We start from the raw sequence: 19,247 nt of genomic DNA, 5'->3' as shown, positions 1-19,247 counted from the left end.
CTGTCCTTTTCTGCCCTTCCCACCCTGAGCTCGTTCTACCTGTCTGGTCCCCTGACTCACAGAGTTGAGCTATTTTATCTGTGCCAAACTCTGATTTAGCCTTAGCCCAATGGGATCTTCCTGCTGTGCTCAAACATTAGCTTTCCATATCATAGGCACAAGTGGGAAATTACCCTCTCAGTAAGAGTCAGGGCCATCCTGGAGCTCACTCCATGAATTTTCCTCTTAGTTCTTATAGTCTTGTGCTGCCTGTTATTCAGTGCCTAAAAACAGTCACCCTCATGTATTTGGTCTGGTTTTATGATTGTTTGTAGTGGGTTTGTAACGTCTACAACCATGTAGAAATGTGACTGGACAAAAAGGGGTTTGATTTAATGCTAGTAATAGACTGAGTGGGGGAAACTGGCAAAGCCTATCTCCTCAGATTCTTCTTGGCCCCTTTGCAGCATTCCTTCCAGGTATGAGGCAGGACCCCATCTGGAATGGGGGACTTCGGATCTACTATCAGAGAATCTTTACAGCCAGCTCCAAGACAGAAAGACAGGAAAAGATTAGAGTATATTTTTAGTTTCTGTGACCCAGTTTGGGAAAAAGAAAAAGAGCAGATGAAAGGAGGGCAGGAGAAGGTTAGAGTTTTCACCTTTTGAGACCTAAAGTATCCCAACATTATTTAAGTCACTTAGGAAATAGCAAGGTCTATGGTAGTAATGAACCAGGAACCATGAATTAAAAACCAAAATCTATATATATATCATAATATCACAGCAGGCTTCTATGACTCTAAAATCCATGTTCTTTTCATTTTATTTATTCTCAGATGTTGGTCTGTTATGAATTTTTCACTCATACACAATAAGATGAGAAGAATGGACTGAATTTTTCTTGCAGCTATACTTGTTTAAATTCTTAGAAATATCCTCTATTAAAAATATGATGGTGACCAACTAGATAGTTTTTTAATGTTCTCAGAAAAAAAAAAAATTAGCATCCTTTTCTTTGACTTTTCTACTGGTTGAGCACTGCTGTACAGGACCATTCTGATTCCTAAAAGCTAGCTGTATTGCCATCCTATCTTCTGTACTAAAAGTATATGCAAAAATATTAAATAAAAGTCATATTTGGGCTGCAGAAAGATATGTTGGTGACTCATAATGATGGACTTGGTCTGAATCCTCCTCTTAAATTATCCCCAGTTAGACTGGTCTGTGATCTGCTGTTTCCCAGTTTCAGATGCGTAGTATATGTGAAGTGCTTCAAACATATTAGGTACTCAGCAAGTATTTGTTGAGCAATGTCTGTTATTCAGAGTACAGGGCATAGTTTAAAAGATGTTATTTTCCAGTTCCTAGTTTAAATTGATTTAGTATTCCTGTTAGTTGTACATTTCCATGCTTGTCCAGTGGCAGTGTTATGTTTACATGTAAAGAGACTATTTTTTAGGTTGTTATTCAGGATTACGTATAGGAAAATCCTCTCCATTCTGACTTTTATAACTTAATACATTTGCTCTTGTTCCCAGCCAATGAATAAGACAGTAGTTGCTACAGTGCACAGGATATTTATCTCTCTTAGGAACATATTGCCACTTCATTATTTTGAGGGGGTCCTTCTTAACCTTAGGTTCAGGATTTTTGTTAGTCCCAGGAATCCCATATGTGTCTGTCTATGGGGTCATCCTAGAGAAGAGGTTGGGTGTAGGGAGAACTTAGTATTTGATTGCTTTGTAGATTAACCTTGATTAATTTAACCCAGTCCTTGCATCTGCTAGAAGTAAGAAGAAACTCATTTTCAACAGCAATAGTGAAATAGGTTTTTGGGAGTTTGGAGAAGGGGAGTGGAATGGCAGAAAGAGGAATATGCTTATTCCCTCAGGGAAAAGGTTGTATCACAGTGAACTTTTTGCCTATAATTGAAGCTTAATTGTGCCTAAAGGATTGGTAGATGAAACTGAGTCAGAGATGGTCTCAGTAGATTTTTCCTGTATTAGATGTTTGGGGACTTAGGGAATTCCTCTGAGGTGCAAAGTAATTTCACTGGAAATTGGGTAATTTATACCATTCTAGACTTTTTTTTGTTTCAGTACTGGGACTTGAACCCAAGGGTGCTTAACCACTGAGCCACATCCTCAGCCCTATTTTGTGTTTTATTTGGAGACAAGGTCTAACTGAATTACTTAGGGAATCACTAAGTTGCTGAGGCTGGCTTTGAACTCATGATCCTCCTGCCTCAGCCTCCCAAACCACTGGGATTACAGGTGTGTGCCACTGCACCCAGCTAGATTTTTTAATTTAGAGGAAATGTATATGTTTATATATTATATAAAATCAGTGAAAAGGCACTAAGGGTAAGGAAATGCCTTATGTGAGGAAAGAATTTTCACTTTGAGGACATCTAAAGAGAGTCACAAGGTTCTATTTATTAAGGATAGAGAAAGCAAAGAACAGCCTTAGATACTGGCAAAACATGCATTGGTTACAACATTCAAAATACAAAAGTATGTACCATGAAAAGTATTCTCCTCTTCCTCATCCCTTAATGTCTCTGTTCCCTTATCTGGAAGGGACCATTGTTTAATTTATTATGTATCCTTCCAGATATTCTGTGCATGTTGAAAGCATTTGTACTTATTTTTTTGATAAATGCTAGCATACCACATAAACTATACTTACCTTCATTATTTCATTAAAAAATTTATCCTTAAGATTATTATATATTACTGCATATAGAGAACACTGATTTTTTCTTTTTGATGACCACATATTATTTCTTAGCATGTTATTTTGAGTATTCCATTCTTAACTAATAAAAATTTAGACTATTTCTTTTTTTTTTTTTTTTTTTTTTCCTGTTTTGCATTTATACTTTTTGATATACTGTTGAATACAAATAGAAAGGAATATAATCATTAATGCTAATAGTCAAATCACATCCTCTTGCCTCACTGCTCAAATATTATGAAATACATATTTTAGCAATGATTGTTTCAGTGTTTAAAAACTCACTTTTATAAATCAGTATAAATGAATACCCATTATACATGTTCAAATAAAAGTAAAAAACTTCCAATATGCTGTTATTATTTATCATTGATTATATATATTATGTGTATATTCAAAGTACAAAATGCAGCAATGATGTTAACAATGATGGTGTAATGAACTGTTGTATGTGAGACTGCCATGTTTAATTTCTTGGAAATCTGTAAAGGAATTTCAGAGGTTAAAAAAAATATAGTAAGCAAAAAAAAAGAGTTGGAGAACTGTTAATTTTAAATAAGTAGCCAAATGAAGAAAACATTCTTCCTAAAAAAAGATCAAGAATGTAAAAGTACATTTTAATATTAAAAAAGCATTTTTAAAAATCTAGAACAACTTTATGACAAAATCTGCATTTGAAAAAGGTCTGTAAAAACAGCAGGACAGAATTGCCCTCAACACCTTTTACTTTTTCTTGTCAGAAAAAAGTGTATGCATCTCTAGAACCATAAATGATGTTAAAATAGGCATTTATAAAATGGCAAGGAGGATTTCACGGGAAGTTTGCATGTTTTTTTACAATCATTGGCATTGTGGCCATCAGTAGGTCACAAGTAAAACTTCTCTAGCTAAAAAGCAAAATGAAATATAAAGTTTTAAATGTGTTAGGTCTGTTGCCTGCGTTTTGCAGATCTCATTTTTTCAAAGCGTGACTCCATTTCTTCTAAGACTTTGGGTGTATACCGTACTACTAATTTAACTTTTCCTTGGGCAGCTTTCAGCAGTTCTACAGCTTTTTCGTGATGTTCTCCTTCAACCCTCACTCCATTAACAGAAAGGAGCTGATCTCCTCGTTTGAGGCCCCCATGCCTATCAGCTATTCCACCTGGAATTATTCGAGATATGTAGATTGGAGAGTTTTGTTCTTTGCCTCCCATAATATTGAACCCAAGACCCTCTTCTGTTTTGGGTAGCTCAACAACTCGAGGATGAGAATGTCCTTCACTGGCAGCAAATGCAGCGACAGTAGCCTTTGCAGTTGCATTAGCTCTCACTTCAGGACTGCTACTAATATCCACAGTCTCATAGACATGTTCATATACCTCTCTTACAGCATTGCAGAACTCACTCTGAAGGACTCTTTGTAAAGCCTGAAGTTTCTGTGGTGGTACCTCTCCACTCCTTTGTAGTTTTTCCAACAATTCAATTGCTCTACAAATATCCCTCTCCAGGCGTACGGGTTCCCCCAGCGCCGCCATCTTCTCCCTTAGCAATCTAGACTATTTCTGATCTTAGAAATAATATCACATTCAAAATCTTTGAATGCATATGCTTTGTGTGTGGTACTGGGGATTGAACCCAGGGCCTCGCACATGCTAAGCAGTATTCTTCCACTGAGGTACACCTGTAGGCCCTGCCCCCAAGCCCCCCCCTTTTTTTTTTTTTTAAACAGGAGGTTCTCATCCACATGGTTGGTCCAACCCTCCTCTGGTTAACATAAAACTATCAGGTCTGGGTATATGGATGGGGAGCCTGCATTGAATAACACAGATCTATACCGTGGAATTTCCAAGAATATAGAAATTACTTCCAGGAACCAGGTTCAGAGACTAGCCAAATTCTTTATTATACAGTTATTAAGAAGTAAATGAGATCCTTTGACAGAGCTCTGCACAATACTTGGGACATAGTAAGCTCAGAGCAAATGGTCACGGTGCTTGGAATTAATGTGTTAAAAGTAGTATTTCCATGAAACCTAGTGCCCTGGTAAAAGAGCATGGACTCTCATTTAGAAAGATGAAATAAGGTATCTGAAATTGTGGGGAAGTTCTTAAACTAGACCCTGAAAAATAAAGGTAACTGGTGTCCATGGTGTGGAGACTTTCTTTAGAAAAAATGGTACAAACAGGCCTTTTTTTGTGTAGTATTTACAAAAAGGATTTGTGAAGAGATTGTTAGTTTTCCTCTGGAGAGTTATTTGTTCATAGTTTCTAAAATTGTGTAGATTACAAATAATTTTGCTGAAGTCTCTGATGTCAGAAAAAACTATTTGTGTTTTTGCAGGCAGTTAGCTACTTCGTATGGTATTTGTTCATACTCATTTTCCATTAGGAAAGAGTACTCAGACTTAGCTGTTTTCTTCATTACTAAATAGAGATGATTTTATAGTGCAAAAATTAATTTTGATTAATCGTGTACTTTGGCATTTTGTAATCATTAAGAAAAGTAAATCATTCTTTCGAGTGTGTCTTAAATTTTGAGTTTTAACACTTCTATTAGATATAGAGAAGTGAAGTTTAGTTTCATTGTTTTCGTTGTATAGTGAACTTGAAAATATTCTTTTTTGATACTTGAAAACTTATTACATGAATGTTATAGATAACCAGAAGTTGGGCTGGGAAGACTAAATGCTGCTATCAGCTAGAAATATTTTTGTCCTTTGATTTCAGATAATACTTTATGATACTTTATCAACTATTAAGTAGTTTTGCTTAAGTTTAGTTTTTAAAACTTTAATTATGATTTTGTTGGTTATGATAGATGAGGTTATACTAAAAACCCTATAATCTTAGAAATTATAAATACCCAAAATATATTCATTACTTGGAACATGTGACCAGTTCAAATCAGTGGGGTGTTGAGTGGAGGCAGGGTTCTGCTCCAGATGATTACTTCAGAATTTTAGCTCCAGGGCTGGGGAGATAGCTCAGTTGGTAGAGTGCTCGCCTCGCAAGCACAAGGCCCTGGGTTCAATCCCCAGCACCGCAAAAAAAAAAAAAAAAAAAAAAGAATTTTAGCTCCACAAGCTGAACCCTCAATGCTTTTAGGACTCACCACAGCAAGGATCAAAAAGAGCCAGAGGGTCTTACCCTGCTTATAAGCTTATAATATGCTTTGACTCAAATAATGACAAAACTAGTCATGAGGCCTCTGTCCAGCTTTAAAACAGGGTGGGAAAGTATAATTCTCTTTTGTGTCTGGAAGAGACAAACCTGAATGTGAATAAGCATTAGAAGTGTCCTTAATGATTTTTTTACATTTTTTTAGTGTTATTTTTCCTCTGAGTCATTAAGAAGATTAAGTAATACAAAAACATAAAAAATAATAAAAAATAAAAAACACATAGCAAACTATAAAGTACAGCATAAATGTAAGATATTTTTTTAAACCAAAAACAACTTCTTCAAATTGCTAAGTCATGAATATTATCTCAGCAAAGGGGTGCAGATAGTGCCATTCTTATTATGCTCTAATAAGGAAGACCAATTTATTTCCAGGGAGAAGAGTAGTTTGTTCAGTTTCTTGCTTTCTAGAAAAATTGAAAGTCTCAATCTCTTTTTTGGCAGAGTTCTATTTTAAAGTTGTATTTGTTTTAAAAACATTAGTTATTTCTAATTATGGGCATCATACATGAATGAAATTATCTGCATATATTATAATTGTTGCTTATTTTTTCTCATTTAACAATTTGTCTTACAGATCTTTGCTTGTCATTATATATAAATTATATATAAATTTTATTCTTTATAAGTGTTGTTTTTCCATAGCAAGAACAGGCCAGAATTTTTCCATGAACCTATTAATGAAATTAGAAATGGGGAATTTGTAGGTTTTTTTTTTTTTTTTTTCCTGTAGCAAATAATGCCACAAAGAACACTGTAAACATTTGTATACATCTTTTTATATATGTTTCGGTATTTTTCAAGGCAAATACATAGAAGTAGAATTCAGTGCTGTGTATTATCACTGTGGCCTTTATTAAATTGACACTTCCCTCATTTACACTTTTTTTTTTCTGATCTGGAAAATGACAGGGAGTAGGTAATTGATACTCTAAATAGTTTAGATTACTGTAATTTCTAAAATGGTCTTAAATTCTTTTTTTTTTTTTTTTTTTTTTTTTTGCAGTGTTAGGGATCAAACTCAGGGCAAGGCAAGCACTACCGACTGAGCTATCTCCCCAGCCCTTAAATTCTTGATTTGGAGATTTGTTGTCATTTTTATTCTGTTCCCTTTTGGTGAAGTATCAAACATAGAAGTGCATGGAGTATATCAAATTTACATGTAGCTACCTTTTTCTAGATGTTAGAAAATAGTAATCAAAAAATAATTAAAAATAGAAAAAATAATAAAAAAGAAAAGAGTAGAACCAGGCTGGGGTTGTGGCTCAGTGATAATGTGCCTGCCTAGCATCTGTGAGGCACTGGGTTCAATCCTCAGCACCGCACAAAAGTAAATAAATAAAATAAAGGCATTATGTCCATCTACAACTAAAAAATATTTTAAAAAAAGAAAATAGTAGAGTCATAAAGGCTTTAGAGTAATCAGTTCAGGGAAGAAAACTCATATTTTTAGTACTGAAATTTTTGTAACCCTTTTAAAAATTAATTTATGTGTCAATTAATTTTTCTGTAGTACTTGGGATTGAACCCAGGGATACTGTACCACTGAGCTACCACCAGTCAACCTTCACCATTTTTTTTTTTTTTTTTTTTGAAACAGGATCTTACTAAGTTGCTCCAGCTGGCCTCAAACTTGCAATTCTCCTGTCTTAGCTTCCTGAGTGCCTGGGTTATAGGCATGTGCGAACATGCCTGGCCTTTTATTTTACTGTGATTTTTTTGAGCTAAAATTTCATCAAGTTGCCCAAGTTATTCTCAAACTTGAAATTCTGCCTCAGTCTCCCAAGTATTTGGAATTATGGGTGTGTACCAATATGCCCAGCTTTTTTGTTTTTTGTTTTTAAGAGAAAATTTACATATACCAAAAGGCATGTTTTAATTATACATTTTTGCTAATAGCTGACCTTAGGTAACATACATCATCAGGAGAGAGAACATTTCCTTTTGACTAGAAATTTTCCCTTTACCAACTCCAGCCTTCTAGGAAATCATTGTTCTGATATTTTAACCTTAGGTTACTTTGGCTGATTCTAGAACTTTATAGGAATGAAATTATATCATTGTATTTGGCATTTTTTATTCAACTTAATGTCTATCAGATTTATCCATGTGTTGCAACTATTAGTTGTTTGTTCCTTTTTTTTTAAGATGCTGATGGATCTTTATTTTATTCATTTATATGTGGTGCTAAGAATCAAACCCAGTGCCTCACACATGCTAGGCAAGTGCTCTTCCATTGAGCCACAGTCCCAGCCCCTGTTGGTTCCATTTTCATTGCTGAGTAGTATTCCATTGTATAAATATGCTACGATTGCCTACTTTACTCTGACCTATTGAACACTTATTTGGGCTATCATGAATGAAACTTCTTTGACTTTTCCTTTTTGAAATGCACAACATATTAAATTATGGGCATTGTTATTCTGTGCTTAGCCACACTTTCTATGTGTTTTATACACCAGATAACATAAATCTTAAACTAAGAATATTAAGATGCTAATAAGATAGTCCCTTTAGACTAATAGAGTCAGTATTTTCAGCTGACAATGTAGTTGCAGGTTGTTACTTTTTTATACAAATCTTTTTATGTATGTGTATTTTAATTTTTCTTGGATGAATCCCTAAAGAGTGGAATTTCTGGATCAAACTAAACTTCATAAACTGCCAAACTCTTTACCAAAATCAGTTCATATTCTTACCTCTAATGTTAGAAAGTTCCTGTTGTACCATATGTACAACATCTAATGTTGTGTCAGTCTTTTCAGTTTAGCTTCTTTCTTTATAAGTATAGCAGAGTTTATTGGGACAGAAAGAATGTGAACAAACTATCCTCAAGGGAGAGAGTGGGTTCTCTCAGAGAGGAGTGACTACTTACTTCTTTGTGTCCCAGCTTTTATTGGGGCAGGAGGGAAGTTGTTAGAAGGACCCACCCAAGTATTACCTCTTGGCTCTGGGTTGCCAGCTGACAATTTAAAGGTAACTCTTGGCCATCTTGGCCTGGCTGACAAACATTGTGGTCACTGGACTCCAGTCTTAATCATCATGCTTTCCTCTGTGATTAACCTACATATGGATAATCTCTGGGTTATTTGTGTAGTGTCTAGCTTAAGGTGCCTCAGCAATTAGGCCCTTCTCAGCAAACACATTTTATCCTTCCCCGATTTTATCTGTTTTTCTCTGGTTGTAAGAGAAATAGTTTACAGGGCTGAGATCAGGCAAGGGTCCTGAAATACCTTGTCAGACCTATGGCACCTTGAAGCAGGGATGTTGATTAGCTGATTTGTTCTGTACTATTTTCTTTTCTTCTTTTTTTCTTCTTCCTTCTTTCTTCTTCCTTCTTCCTTATCTCTTTTTTTTAAGTATGGAGCACTTCATGAACTTTCGTGTCATCTTGCACAAGGGCCGTGCTAATCTTCTCTGTATTGTTCCAGTTTTAGTATGTGTGCTGCCAAAGTGCGCCTGTACTGTTTTCTTAACCTCCTGACCCACTCACTGCTTATGTCTAATTGCTACCTAACATTCCTCTCTCAAGAATTGGAGACCCTGAAATCTTTTAGGGAAGTAGGTGTCATTGAGGTCTTTGACTGCTTCCTGCTGATTAGGGTCGTGGGCCTAGGGAACAGGAGCCTCCCATTATTGCTGTCTGTCAGAGGGACATGGACAATCAAGGGAATTTAGCATCAGGGTGATCAAGAGATCCACAGTGAAAGTCAAGATTGTGTAGACAAATGGTCTCTGAGTGATAATTGAGTCTTGACAGCTTGGGCCTTATCAGGGAGCTATATTTAAGAGTACTTGTTAGAGAAACATAGACCAGTGGTATAGAATAGAAGACACAGTGACAAACCCACACATCTATAGTATCATCCTTGACAAAGGTGCCAAAAACATACAGTGAAGAAAAGGTATCCTTTTTAACAAGTAGTGCTGGGAAAACTAATTATATGTAGAAGAATGGAACTAGACCTTTTTCTCTCACCCTGCATAAAATCAACTTAAAATGGATCTAAGACCTAGGAATTAGACCAGAAACCATGCAAGTCCTAGAAGAAAAAGCAGGGTCGGCTCTCCAGCACATAGGCAGAGATGGCAACATCAGGACCCCTGAAGCACACAGGAACAGTGCCAAGAGTTAATAAATGGCATGGCATCAACTTAAAAGCTTCTGTACAGCAAAAGGAAACAATTTGAAGAGAGAATTTACAGAATGGGAAAAAAATCTTTGCAAGCTACTCTTTTGACAGAGAATTAGTATCTAGAACATATAAAGAACTCAAAAACACCAAAAAACGAAATGATCCAATAAATGGGTAAATGAATTAAGCAAATACTTCTCAAAAGAAATACAAATGACCAACAAATATATGAAAAAATGTTCAGCATAATTAGTAATTAGCAAAATACATATCAAAACTACACTGAGATTTCATCTTATGGCAGTCATCAAGCATATAAATAATAAATGCTGGAGAGATTTTGGAGAAAAAGGAACACTTTTACACAGCTGGAATTATAAATTAGTATAACCACTACGGAAATCAGTATGGTCATTCCTCAAAAGACTAGGAATTACTGGGAATGGTGTTGCACGCCTGTAATCTCAGCAGCTCAGGAGGCTGAGGCAGGAGGATTGCAAGTTCAAAGCCAGCCTCAGCAACTTAGTGAGGCCCTAATCAACTTAGCAAGACCCTGTTTCAAAATAAAATAATAAAAGGGGCTGAGAATGTGACTCAGTGGTTAAGTGCCCTTCAATCCCTAGTACCCTCCCCCCCAAAAAAAAGACTAGGAATGGAGCCACCGTATGATCCAACTATACCACTCCTCAGTATTTATCCTAAAGAATTAAAATGTCTTACTACAGTGATACATGCATACCCATGTTCTAGCAGCACAATTCACAATAGCCAAACTATGGAACTGGCCTAGCTGTTTATCAGTGTATGAATGGTTAAAGAAAATGTGGTATGTGTACACAATGGAGTTTTTGTTTGTTTGTTTGTTTGTTTTTGTAGTTGTAGATGAACAGCACACCTTTATTTTATTTGTTTATTTTTATACGGTGCTGAGGATCGAACCCAGTGCCTCACACGCAAAGCATGCACTCTGCCACTGAGCTACAGCCCCAGTCCCCACAGTGGAGTTTTATTAAACCATAAATAAAAATGGAATTATGTCATTTGCAGGAAAGTGGGTGGAACTTGAGGCCATTATGTTAAACAAAGTAAGCCAAACTCAGAAGCTCAAGGGTTATATGTTTTCTCTCATATATGGAAGCTAGAGAGGAAAAAGGAAAAGGAGGGGGACAGCAATCTCGTGAAATCAAGGGAAGATCAGTGGCAGAAAGGGATCAGGGGCGGGCCAGGGGAGGGAAGGAGGAAGTGCTGGGGATGATGTTGGCCAAATTATATTGTGTACATGTATGAATATGTAACAACAAATCTAACCATTATGTACAACTATAATGCACCAATAAAAAATGTGGAAAGAAAAAAATTAAAATCAAGTCCAAAAAAAGGGGGAAATACTTTTGAGTCGTGTCCATGAATCTGTTTGCCAGTGCTTGAGAGAAGAATCAGAACTGTGGGTGACAAAAGACTTAGAACAGCTATGGTTAGAATTTTGATGAGAGTTTAGCAATTGATAAGGCAATTTAGTTTTATTGTATATTGCGTTTTAAGATAATCTTAACTGACAATGTGACAATCATGCCAGGACCATCAGACTTCTATAAATTTTATAAAGTCTAGAATATTTATATCAATAACCTATAACATAATTTTTATTATTGTAAAATAACAGTTTAAGTAGAGTTATAGACCAGATTTGATCAGAATTATAAGATTATAATTTAAAGAATTTCTAAACAGATGTTTGGGTAGAAAAATTTTTTATTTTTTTTTTAGTTGTGCATGACAGTAAAATGTATTTTGACCTTTTATACATCTATGGAGCGTAACTTCCCATTCTTGTGGTTATGCGTGATGGGGAGTTACACTGGTCATGTATTCACATATGAACATAGGAAAGTTCTGTCCAGTTCATCCTACTCTTTCCTATGCGCATCCCCCCTGCCTTTCCTTCATTTCACTTTGTCTAATCCAGTGAACTGTTCTCTCCGCTCCTACCCCCTTAATGTGTGTTAGCATCCACATATTAGAACATTTGACCTTTGTAAACCTTAATTTTTTAAGACTTCAGTTTTTGTAAGAAATTAAAACCTAATAAAGACAGAAGAAAACCCAAGAAAATATCTTAATGGGATATAAAACCTTTTATTTTTGTGAACTCTACCAAGAACAGATCAATATTGTAAGAAAATAGAGAATTAGACCTAAGTCTTGTAGGGCAGGGAGCTCAGCTCTAGGTAGCCAGGGTGGGGAGAGCTGGGAAGAAGTGAGGAGGGGAAAAAAAATGCTTAATTCAGCTATTTTTTGTTACTGCTATCTCATTATTATTATTACTTTAAATTTTTTGTAGTTGTAGATGGACAGCATGACTTTTTTTTTTTTTTTTTTTTAATGGTGCTGAGGATCGAACTCAGTGCCTTACTTGTGCTAGGCAATCACTCTACCACTGGTCTACCGCCTCAGCCCCCTGATATCTTGTTATCGTTTTAATTTTCCCTGCTGACTAAAGATGCTGGTGCAGTTTTACATGTACTTATTTCTCATTTATCTGACTTCCACTGTGAAGTTATTATTTACGTCTTTTGTCTACTTTTTAGATTCTTTTTTTTTTATTATTATGGAAACAAGTTTGTCATCAGACATGTTTTGCAGTCGTTTCCTCTCAGTCTGTGGCTGGCTTATATGGTATCTTGTGATGACAGAAATTTTGAGTTTTGATGAAATTTTAATTTACTAATTTCTTTCTTACATGGTTGTTTTCCTGTGTCCTTGTAATTTCTGCCATCTCTCAGATGGTAAAAATATTCTCATGTTTTTTTCTGTAAACTTTGAAATTTTAGCATTTTACATCTGGGTCTGTGATCTGCCAAATTTTTTATATGGTTTGAGGTAGTAGGGGTTAAGCTTCATTTCTTTCCATATTGATATCCACTTGTTCCAGCAACATTCTTTCTTCTCCCCATTGATTTTCTTTGGTTCCTTATAATCAAAAATTATTTGATCACGTCGAGTGTATGTCCGAACACTGTAGCCCAGTAATTAATATGGCTATTATGTTCAAAACCACGTTTTCTTGATTACTGTTGCTTTACAATAAGTTTTGAACTGATTAGTTCAAGTCTTCCACTTTTGTTCCTTTAAAGTTTGTCTGTTTCAGTTCCTTTGTAAAATTCCTTCCAGTCTGATTATGAATTATCTGTTTGTATTTATCTGAAAAAAAATTTTTAACACTTTGTTTTCTCTTTTTTAACTGCTTTCTGGGGAAAATACATTCTCACACAACACTTCTGACACTAGGTGTGTGGAATTAATTCTCCAATTCCTCAACATTGGCTACATGTCTTACAATTTAATTCAGTTCTGACTGTCTACCTGGAGTTACTGTCAGATTCCACATAACAGCTCAGCCCTCTAAGACTACCCTCTGCTTCATACATCAATCAAAAGGATTAGAGTGTCACCTATGCTTTTGGGGTTCCTGCAAATGCCTCCTTTGGTTCGATTAATTTGTAAGAACAGCTTATAAACTAAAAGAAACATTTACCAATTTATAAAGGATACAGAAGAATAGCCACCTAGAAGATATGAGCAAGATATGGGAGAAACGGCGTAAAGTCTGCATGCCACTCTCCTAGTACCACCACGTAATTCAGCAGTCTGGAAACTCATCAGGTCTTGTTCGAATGTTTTTATAGATCCTAATCTCTAGCCCCATCCCACCCACCTTCCCAGATTTCAGTGGAAGGAGATGAAAATGTCCAACCCTCTAATCACTTGGTTTTTCTGGTCCCATCCAGAAGCTATCTAGGGGCTCCACCCTCAGTTACCTCATTAGCATAAATTTAAATTTCTTACCCTTAAGTATGCTGATTGCTGTAGGTTTTTTGGAAATATTCTTTATGGAGTTGAGTAAATCCACCAAATTCCTCCTTTGCTGGGAGTTTTTTTTTATCATGAATGGGCACTGCTTTTATCAAATGCTTTTTCTGTATAGATTGATATGATCATGTGATTTTTCGTTTTTAGCCTGTTGGTGTGATGGATTCTATGATTTTCACATACCAAACCAGATTGGCACACCTGGGGTAAATCACACTTGGTCATTATGTGTAATTGTTTTTATAACATTCTTGGGCTCAATTTAATATTTAATATGTTTGTTAGAGAAATTGATCTGTAATAATAAGTTTTCTTTTCCTTCTTTTTTGGGGGGTGGGTACCAGGAATTGAACTCAGGGCACTCAGCCACTGAGCCAAATCCCCAGCCCTCTTCTGTTTTTTATTTAGAGACAGGGTCTCACTGAGTTTGTTAGTGCCTCAATTTTGCTGAGGCTGACTTTGAACTCTCTATCCTCCTGCCTTTGCCTCCCGAGCCCCAGGGATTACAGGAGTATGCCACCACGCCCCCCTGTAACAGTTTTCTTGTAATGTCTTTCTCTGGTGTCAATATTAGAGTGATGTTAGCCTAATGAAATGAGTTAGGAAGTGGCCCCTCTGCTTCTATGTTCTGGAAGAGATTATGGAGATCCAGTATAATTTCTTCCTTAGCCAGTTGATAGAATTCACCAGTGAACCCCTTTAGGTCTGGTGCTTTCTGTTTTGGAAGGTTGTTAATTATTGACTCCTTCTTTAATAGATATAAGCCTATTCAGATTGTCTGTTTGCACTCATTTTTTGAAGGTTGTTTTTTCCTAAATACTGAATTCTGCATTGACAGTATTTTGCTTTTTTGTTTGTTGTTTTCCTTTCAACATTCAAAAAGTCTGGTTCCAGTGTTTTTACCTCTGTTGTTTCTGCTAACATTAGCTGTCATTAGCATGTTTCCTTGTATGAAATGTATTTTTAGATATTAGCAATTTGATTTCTATGTGCCTAAATATATATATATCTTCTTGGGGAGTCAGTGAGCATCCTGAATCTGTAAGTGGATATCTTTAAGTTTGGGAAGTTTAGGTTATTATTTCTTCAGATACTTGTTCTGCCCCTATTTTTTCCATTCCTGGGACTCCAGTTACACAGTAGTAGAATCAAAACTAATTGGTACAGTATTACATGTATATAATGTACATTTAAAAATTATACATGTGTAATATGAATATATTTATGTCTAGTACATGCTCAGAACACTTTAATAAAAGGAATACATGATCAAAAGAAAATTAGAGGATGATAGTCTTAGACAAAGCCCTCAGATCTCAGGGATCCTTGACTGCTCTAGAGACACTGACTTTTGTCTAATATACCTTTGATATGGCAGTTAACAACTGGTATTATAACTGTTTATATTTGAATTTTTTGTTAAATGATGAGCTCCTAGAAGACAGGTTTTGACTTTTACTTGTTTTTATAATTATGTGAAAATAAAAAGACAGTCTCTCTCAGATTGATACTTAAAAGTCTGCAAATGTTGTATGTAAGAGGCAAACTAAAACAAACTATTGAAAGCAGGAAGAAAAGCAGTGGATAAAAATATACCAGGAAAGTAAAAGTAATATAACACAAAACAAAGCTAGAATATCAGTTTTCATATCTGACAAACAGAATTTGGGTAGAAAGCATAAGGAATGCAGATAATCCACGAAATAGTATAGAAAGAAATTTTATACTGGTAAATGAAGAAGTAAGTAAATAAGAAATATCTGTAATGAACATTTCTGCACCTAATAATCTTGGTATGTATCAAGTGATAACTGACGAAACTGCAAGGAGAAATAGGAAAATCAGCAATTAGAGAATCTATAGAATTCTATTCCAAGAAAATATATGTTCTTTCAAGTATATACAGAACAGTTATAAAAGTAATTTATACCGTACTGGCATTAGAATATACACATAGACAGTAGAATTGAGAGAGTTAAACATTTGCATTTGTAGCCAGTGTTTTCTACAAGAATACCAAGACAATTCAGAAGGGGGAAGAGCAGTCTTTTCAACAAATGATGCTAGAAAAACTGTATACTCATTGAAAAGAAGGAAGTTGGACCCATGCTTTATAAACTCAAAATGGATCAAAGGCCTAGATGTAAGAGCTGAAACTTGTAGAAGAAAACAAGTATAAAACTTAGTGATCCTAGATTAGGCAGTAACTTTTTAGATCTGACATCCAAAGCACAAGCAGGGCTAGGGTTGTAGCTCAGTGGTAAAGCTCCTGCCTTTCATGTGGGAGACCCTGGGTTTGATCTCTGGCAACACATACATAGGCGCGCGCGCACATACACACACACACACACACACACACACACACACACACACAGTGCAAGCAACCACAAGGGGAAAAAAAACAGATGATTTGGATTTCTTAAAATTTTTGTGCATCAAATAACATCATTAAGAAAGTAAAAAGACAACCCTCAAATAGGAAATATTTGCAAAACCTATTTAATAAGGAACTAGCATTCCAAATAAGGAATTCTTAAGACAACAAAATCCCCAGCACCTCAAAAAATAAATAAATAGGTAGATTCTGTATATGTATATATGTAAATAAGAGTGTCATGGTTATGAAAGTTGAGAGTGAGGAACTGTCACAAATTGGGGGATACTGAGTAATTATGACATCTAATGCAATGTGAGATCATGTATTAGATCCTGGACAGTTAAAGGAGCTCAGGGGAAGAACTGATGAAGTTTGTATAAGATCTGTAGTTAATAATATTGTGCCAGTGTTCATTTCTTGGTTTTGATAATTTTATTATGGTTAACATTAGATGAAGCTGGGGTAAATGTATAAAGAAACTTTACTGTTCTTTGCAATTTTTCTAAGTCTCAAATTATTTCAAAATTTAAAAATAATGTAAATGTTCCATCAGAAAGTTGCAAAAGAACAGGGAAAACTCAAGAAAGGAAATGAAGACAAGGTCAGAAAATGAAACACAAGAAGTTGAGGCATTGACTCTTTAGAATTAATAACTTAAATTTCTGGCAGAACGATTAATGAAAAGAAGATATACATATATAAAAATGAAAACTAATGAACTTAGTGTGTTCTTTTTAATGGTGTCTCATCTTGCAAAGCTGGGGCTTCTCTGTTGCTGTGTCTAAAAAGCAAATACATTGTAAAAGCTTAATATTGAATAAGAAGTGAGGTTGGCAGTGTTATCTAAGATTTGAGAAGTTGAGCAGTGCCTACCAGGTGCTGAGTTGTGAATCAATTTGATGAACAGAATGGGTATATCTTTTGGTCTAGTGGTGCCATTGAAAGTTTGTGAACCTCCGAAATACAGGAACGTAAACAACTAAATGCTAAACTCATAAACTTAGATGAAACATGAATTCCTAGAAAAAATGAATACAAGTTGAATACAATATAAAAATATTGGAGTGATATTCAAAGATCTTCCCTTCCAAAATCCCTTGCCTAGAAGACTGTACAGATGAGTTCCATCAAATTTAAAAAAAAAAAAAATTTGGTTGTAGATGGACACAATACCTTTATTTATTTATCTATTTATTGTAAACAAATGGGATACATGTTGTTTCTCTGTTTGTACATGGAGTAAAGGCATACCATTTGTGTAATCATAAATTTATATAGGGTAATGTTTGATTCATTCTGTTATTCTTTCCCTTCCCCCCACCCCTCCCACCCCTCTTTTCCCTCTATACAGTTCTTCCTTCCTCCATTCTTGCCCCCTCCCTAACCCTAACTCTAACCCCTCCCACCCCCCATTATGTGTCATCATCCACTTATCAGCGAGATCGTTCGTCCTTTGGTTTTCTAAGATTGGCTTATCTCACTTAGCATGATATTCTCCAGTTTCATCCATTTGCCTGCAAATGCCATAATTTTATCATTCTTTATGGCTGAGTAATATTCCATTGTATATATATGCCACAGTTTCTTTATCCATTCATCAATTGAAGGGCATCTAGGTTGGTTCCACAATCTGGCTATTGTGAATTGAGCAGCTGTGAACATAGATATGGCTGTATCTCTGTAGTATGCTGATTTTAAGTCCTTTGGGTATAGGCCAAGGAGTGGAATAGCTGGGTCAAATGGTGGGTCCATTCCAAGTTTTCTGAGGAATCTCCATACTGCTTTCCAGAGTGGCTGCACTAATTTGCAGCCTCACCAGCAAAGTATGAATCTACCTTTCTCCCCACATCCTCACCAACACCTGTTGTTGCTTATGTTCTTGATAATCGCCATTCTAATTGGGGTGAGATGGAATCTTAGAGTGGTTTTAATTTGCATTCCTCTTATTACTAGAGATGTTGAACATTTTTTCATATATCTGTTGATTGCTTGTAGATCTTCTGTGAAGTGTCTGTTCATTTCCTTAGCCCATTTGTCGATTGGGTTATTTGCATTCTTGGTGTAGAGTTTTTTAAGTTCTTTATAGATTCTGGAGATTAGTGCTCTGTCTGAAGTATGAGTGGCAAAGATTTTCTCCCACTCTGTAGGCTCTTTCTTTGCATTGCTGATAGTTTCCTTTGCTGAGAGAAAGCTTTTTAGTTTGAATCTATCCCAGTTATTGATTCTTGCTTTTATTTCTTGTGCTGTGGGAGTCCTGTTGAGGAAGTCTGGTCCTAAACCGACATGTTGAAGATCTGGACCTACTTTTTCTTCCATAATCTGCAGGGTCTCTGGTCTGATTCCGAGGTCCTTCATCCATTTTGAGTTTAGTTTCGTGCACGGTGAGAGATATGGGTTTAGTTTCATTCTGTTGCATATGGATTTCCAATTCTCCCAGCTCCATTTGTTGAAGAGGCTACCTTTTCTCCATTGCATATTTTTGGCCCCTTTGTCTAGTATGAGAAAATTGTATTTATTTGGGTTTGTGTCCGTGTCCTCTATTCTGTACCATTGATCTACCTTTCTATTTTGGTACCAATACCATGCCGTTTTTGTTACTATTGCTTTGTAGTAGAGTTGATATTGGTATTGTGATATGCCCTGCTTCACTCTTTCTGCTAAAGATTGCTTTAGCTATTCTGGATTTCTTATTCTTCCAGATGAATTTCATAATTGCTTGCTCTATTTCTGTAAGGTACATCATTGGGATTTTAATTGGAATTGCATTGAATCTGTATAGCACTTTTGGTAGTATGGCCATTTTGACAATATTAATTCTTCCTATCCAAGAACATGGGAGATCTTTCCATCTTCTAAGGTTTTCTTTAATTTCTTTCTTTAGTGTTCTGTAGTTCTCATTGTAGAGTTCTTTCACCTCTTTTGTGAGATTGATTCCCAAGTATTTTATTTTTTTCGAGGCTATTGTGAATGGGGTAGTTTTCCTAAT

At 35.6% G+C, this 19,247-nt stretch overlaps 2 protein-coding genes across 6 annotated transcripts in view; one reads left to right on the top strand and one right to left on the bottom strand.

Annotated features, from left to right (window-relative positions):
- The window catches only part of UBR2 (ubiquitin protein ligase E3 component n-recognin 2), a 129,049-nt gene that overhangs the window by 11,463 nt on the left and 98,339 nt on the right, over nt 1–19,247 (top strand). The gene's annotated exons all lie outside the window — the stretch shown is intronic.
- LOC306666429 (protein lin-7 homolog C-like) lies at nt 3,316–4,244 on the bottom strand. Its single transcript, XM_079148526.1, has one exon. It carries the CDS (start codon nt 4,232–4,234, stop codon nt 3,641–3,643), a length of 594 nt encoding a protein of 197 aa, XP_079004652.1. The 5' UTR covers nt 4,235–4,244; the 3' UTR covers nt 3,316–3,640.

The sequence above is a fragment of the Sciurus vulgaris genome (genome assembly GCF_902686455.1).
Source record: "Sciurus vulgaris genome assembly, chromosome: 7".
In the NCBI taxonomy this organism is placed as follows: Eukaryota; Metazoa; Chordata; class Mammalia; order Rodentia; family Sciuridae; genus Sciurus; species Sciurus vulgaris.
Note: the sequence above shows the minus strand (reverse complement) of the source record. Positions and strands in the feature narration are given on the sequence as shown.

Excerpts from the sequence above, each read along its gene's own strand:
- LOC306666429 (XM_079148526.1), bottom strand. The coding sequence starts at position 4,234 with ATGGCGGCGCTGGGGGAACCCGTACGCCTGGAGAGGGATATTTGTAGA.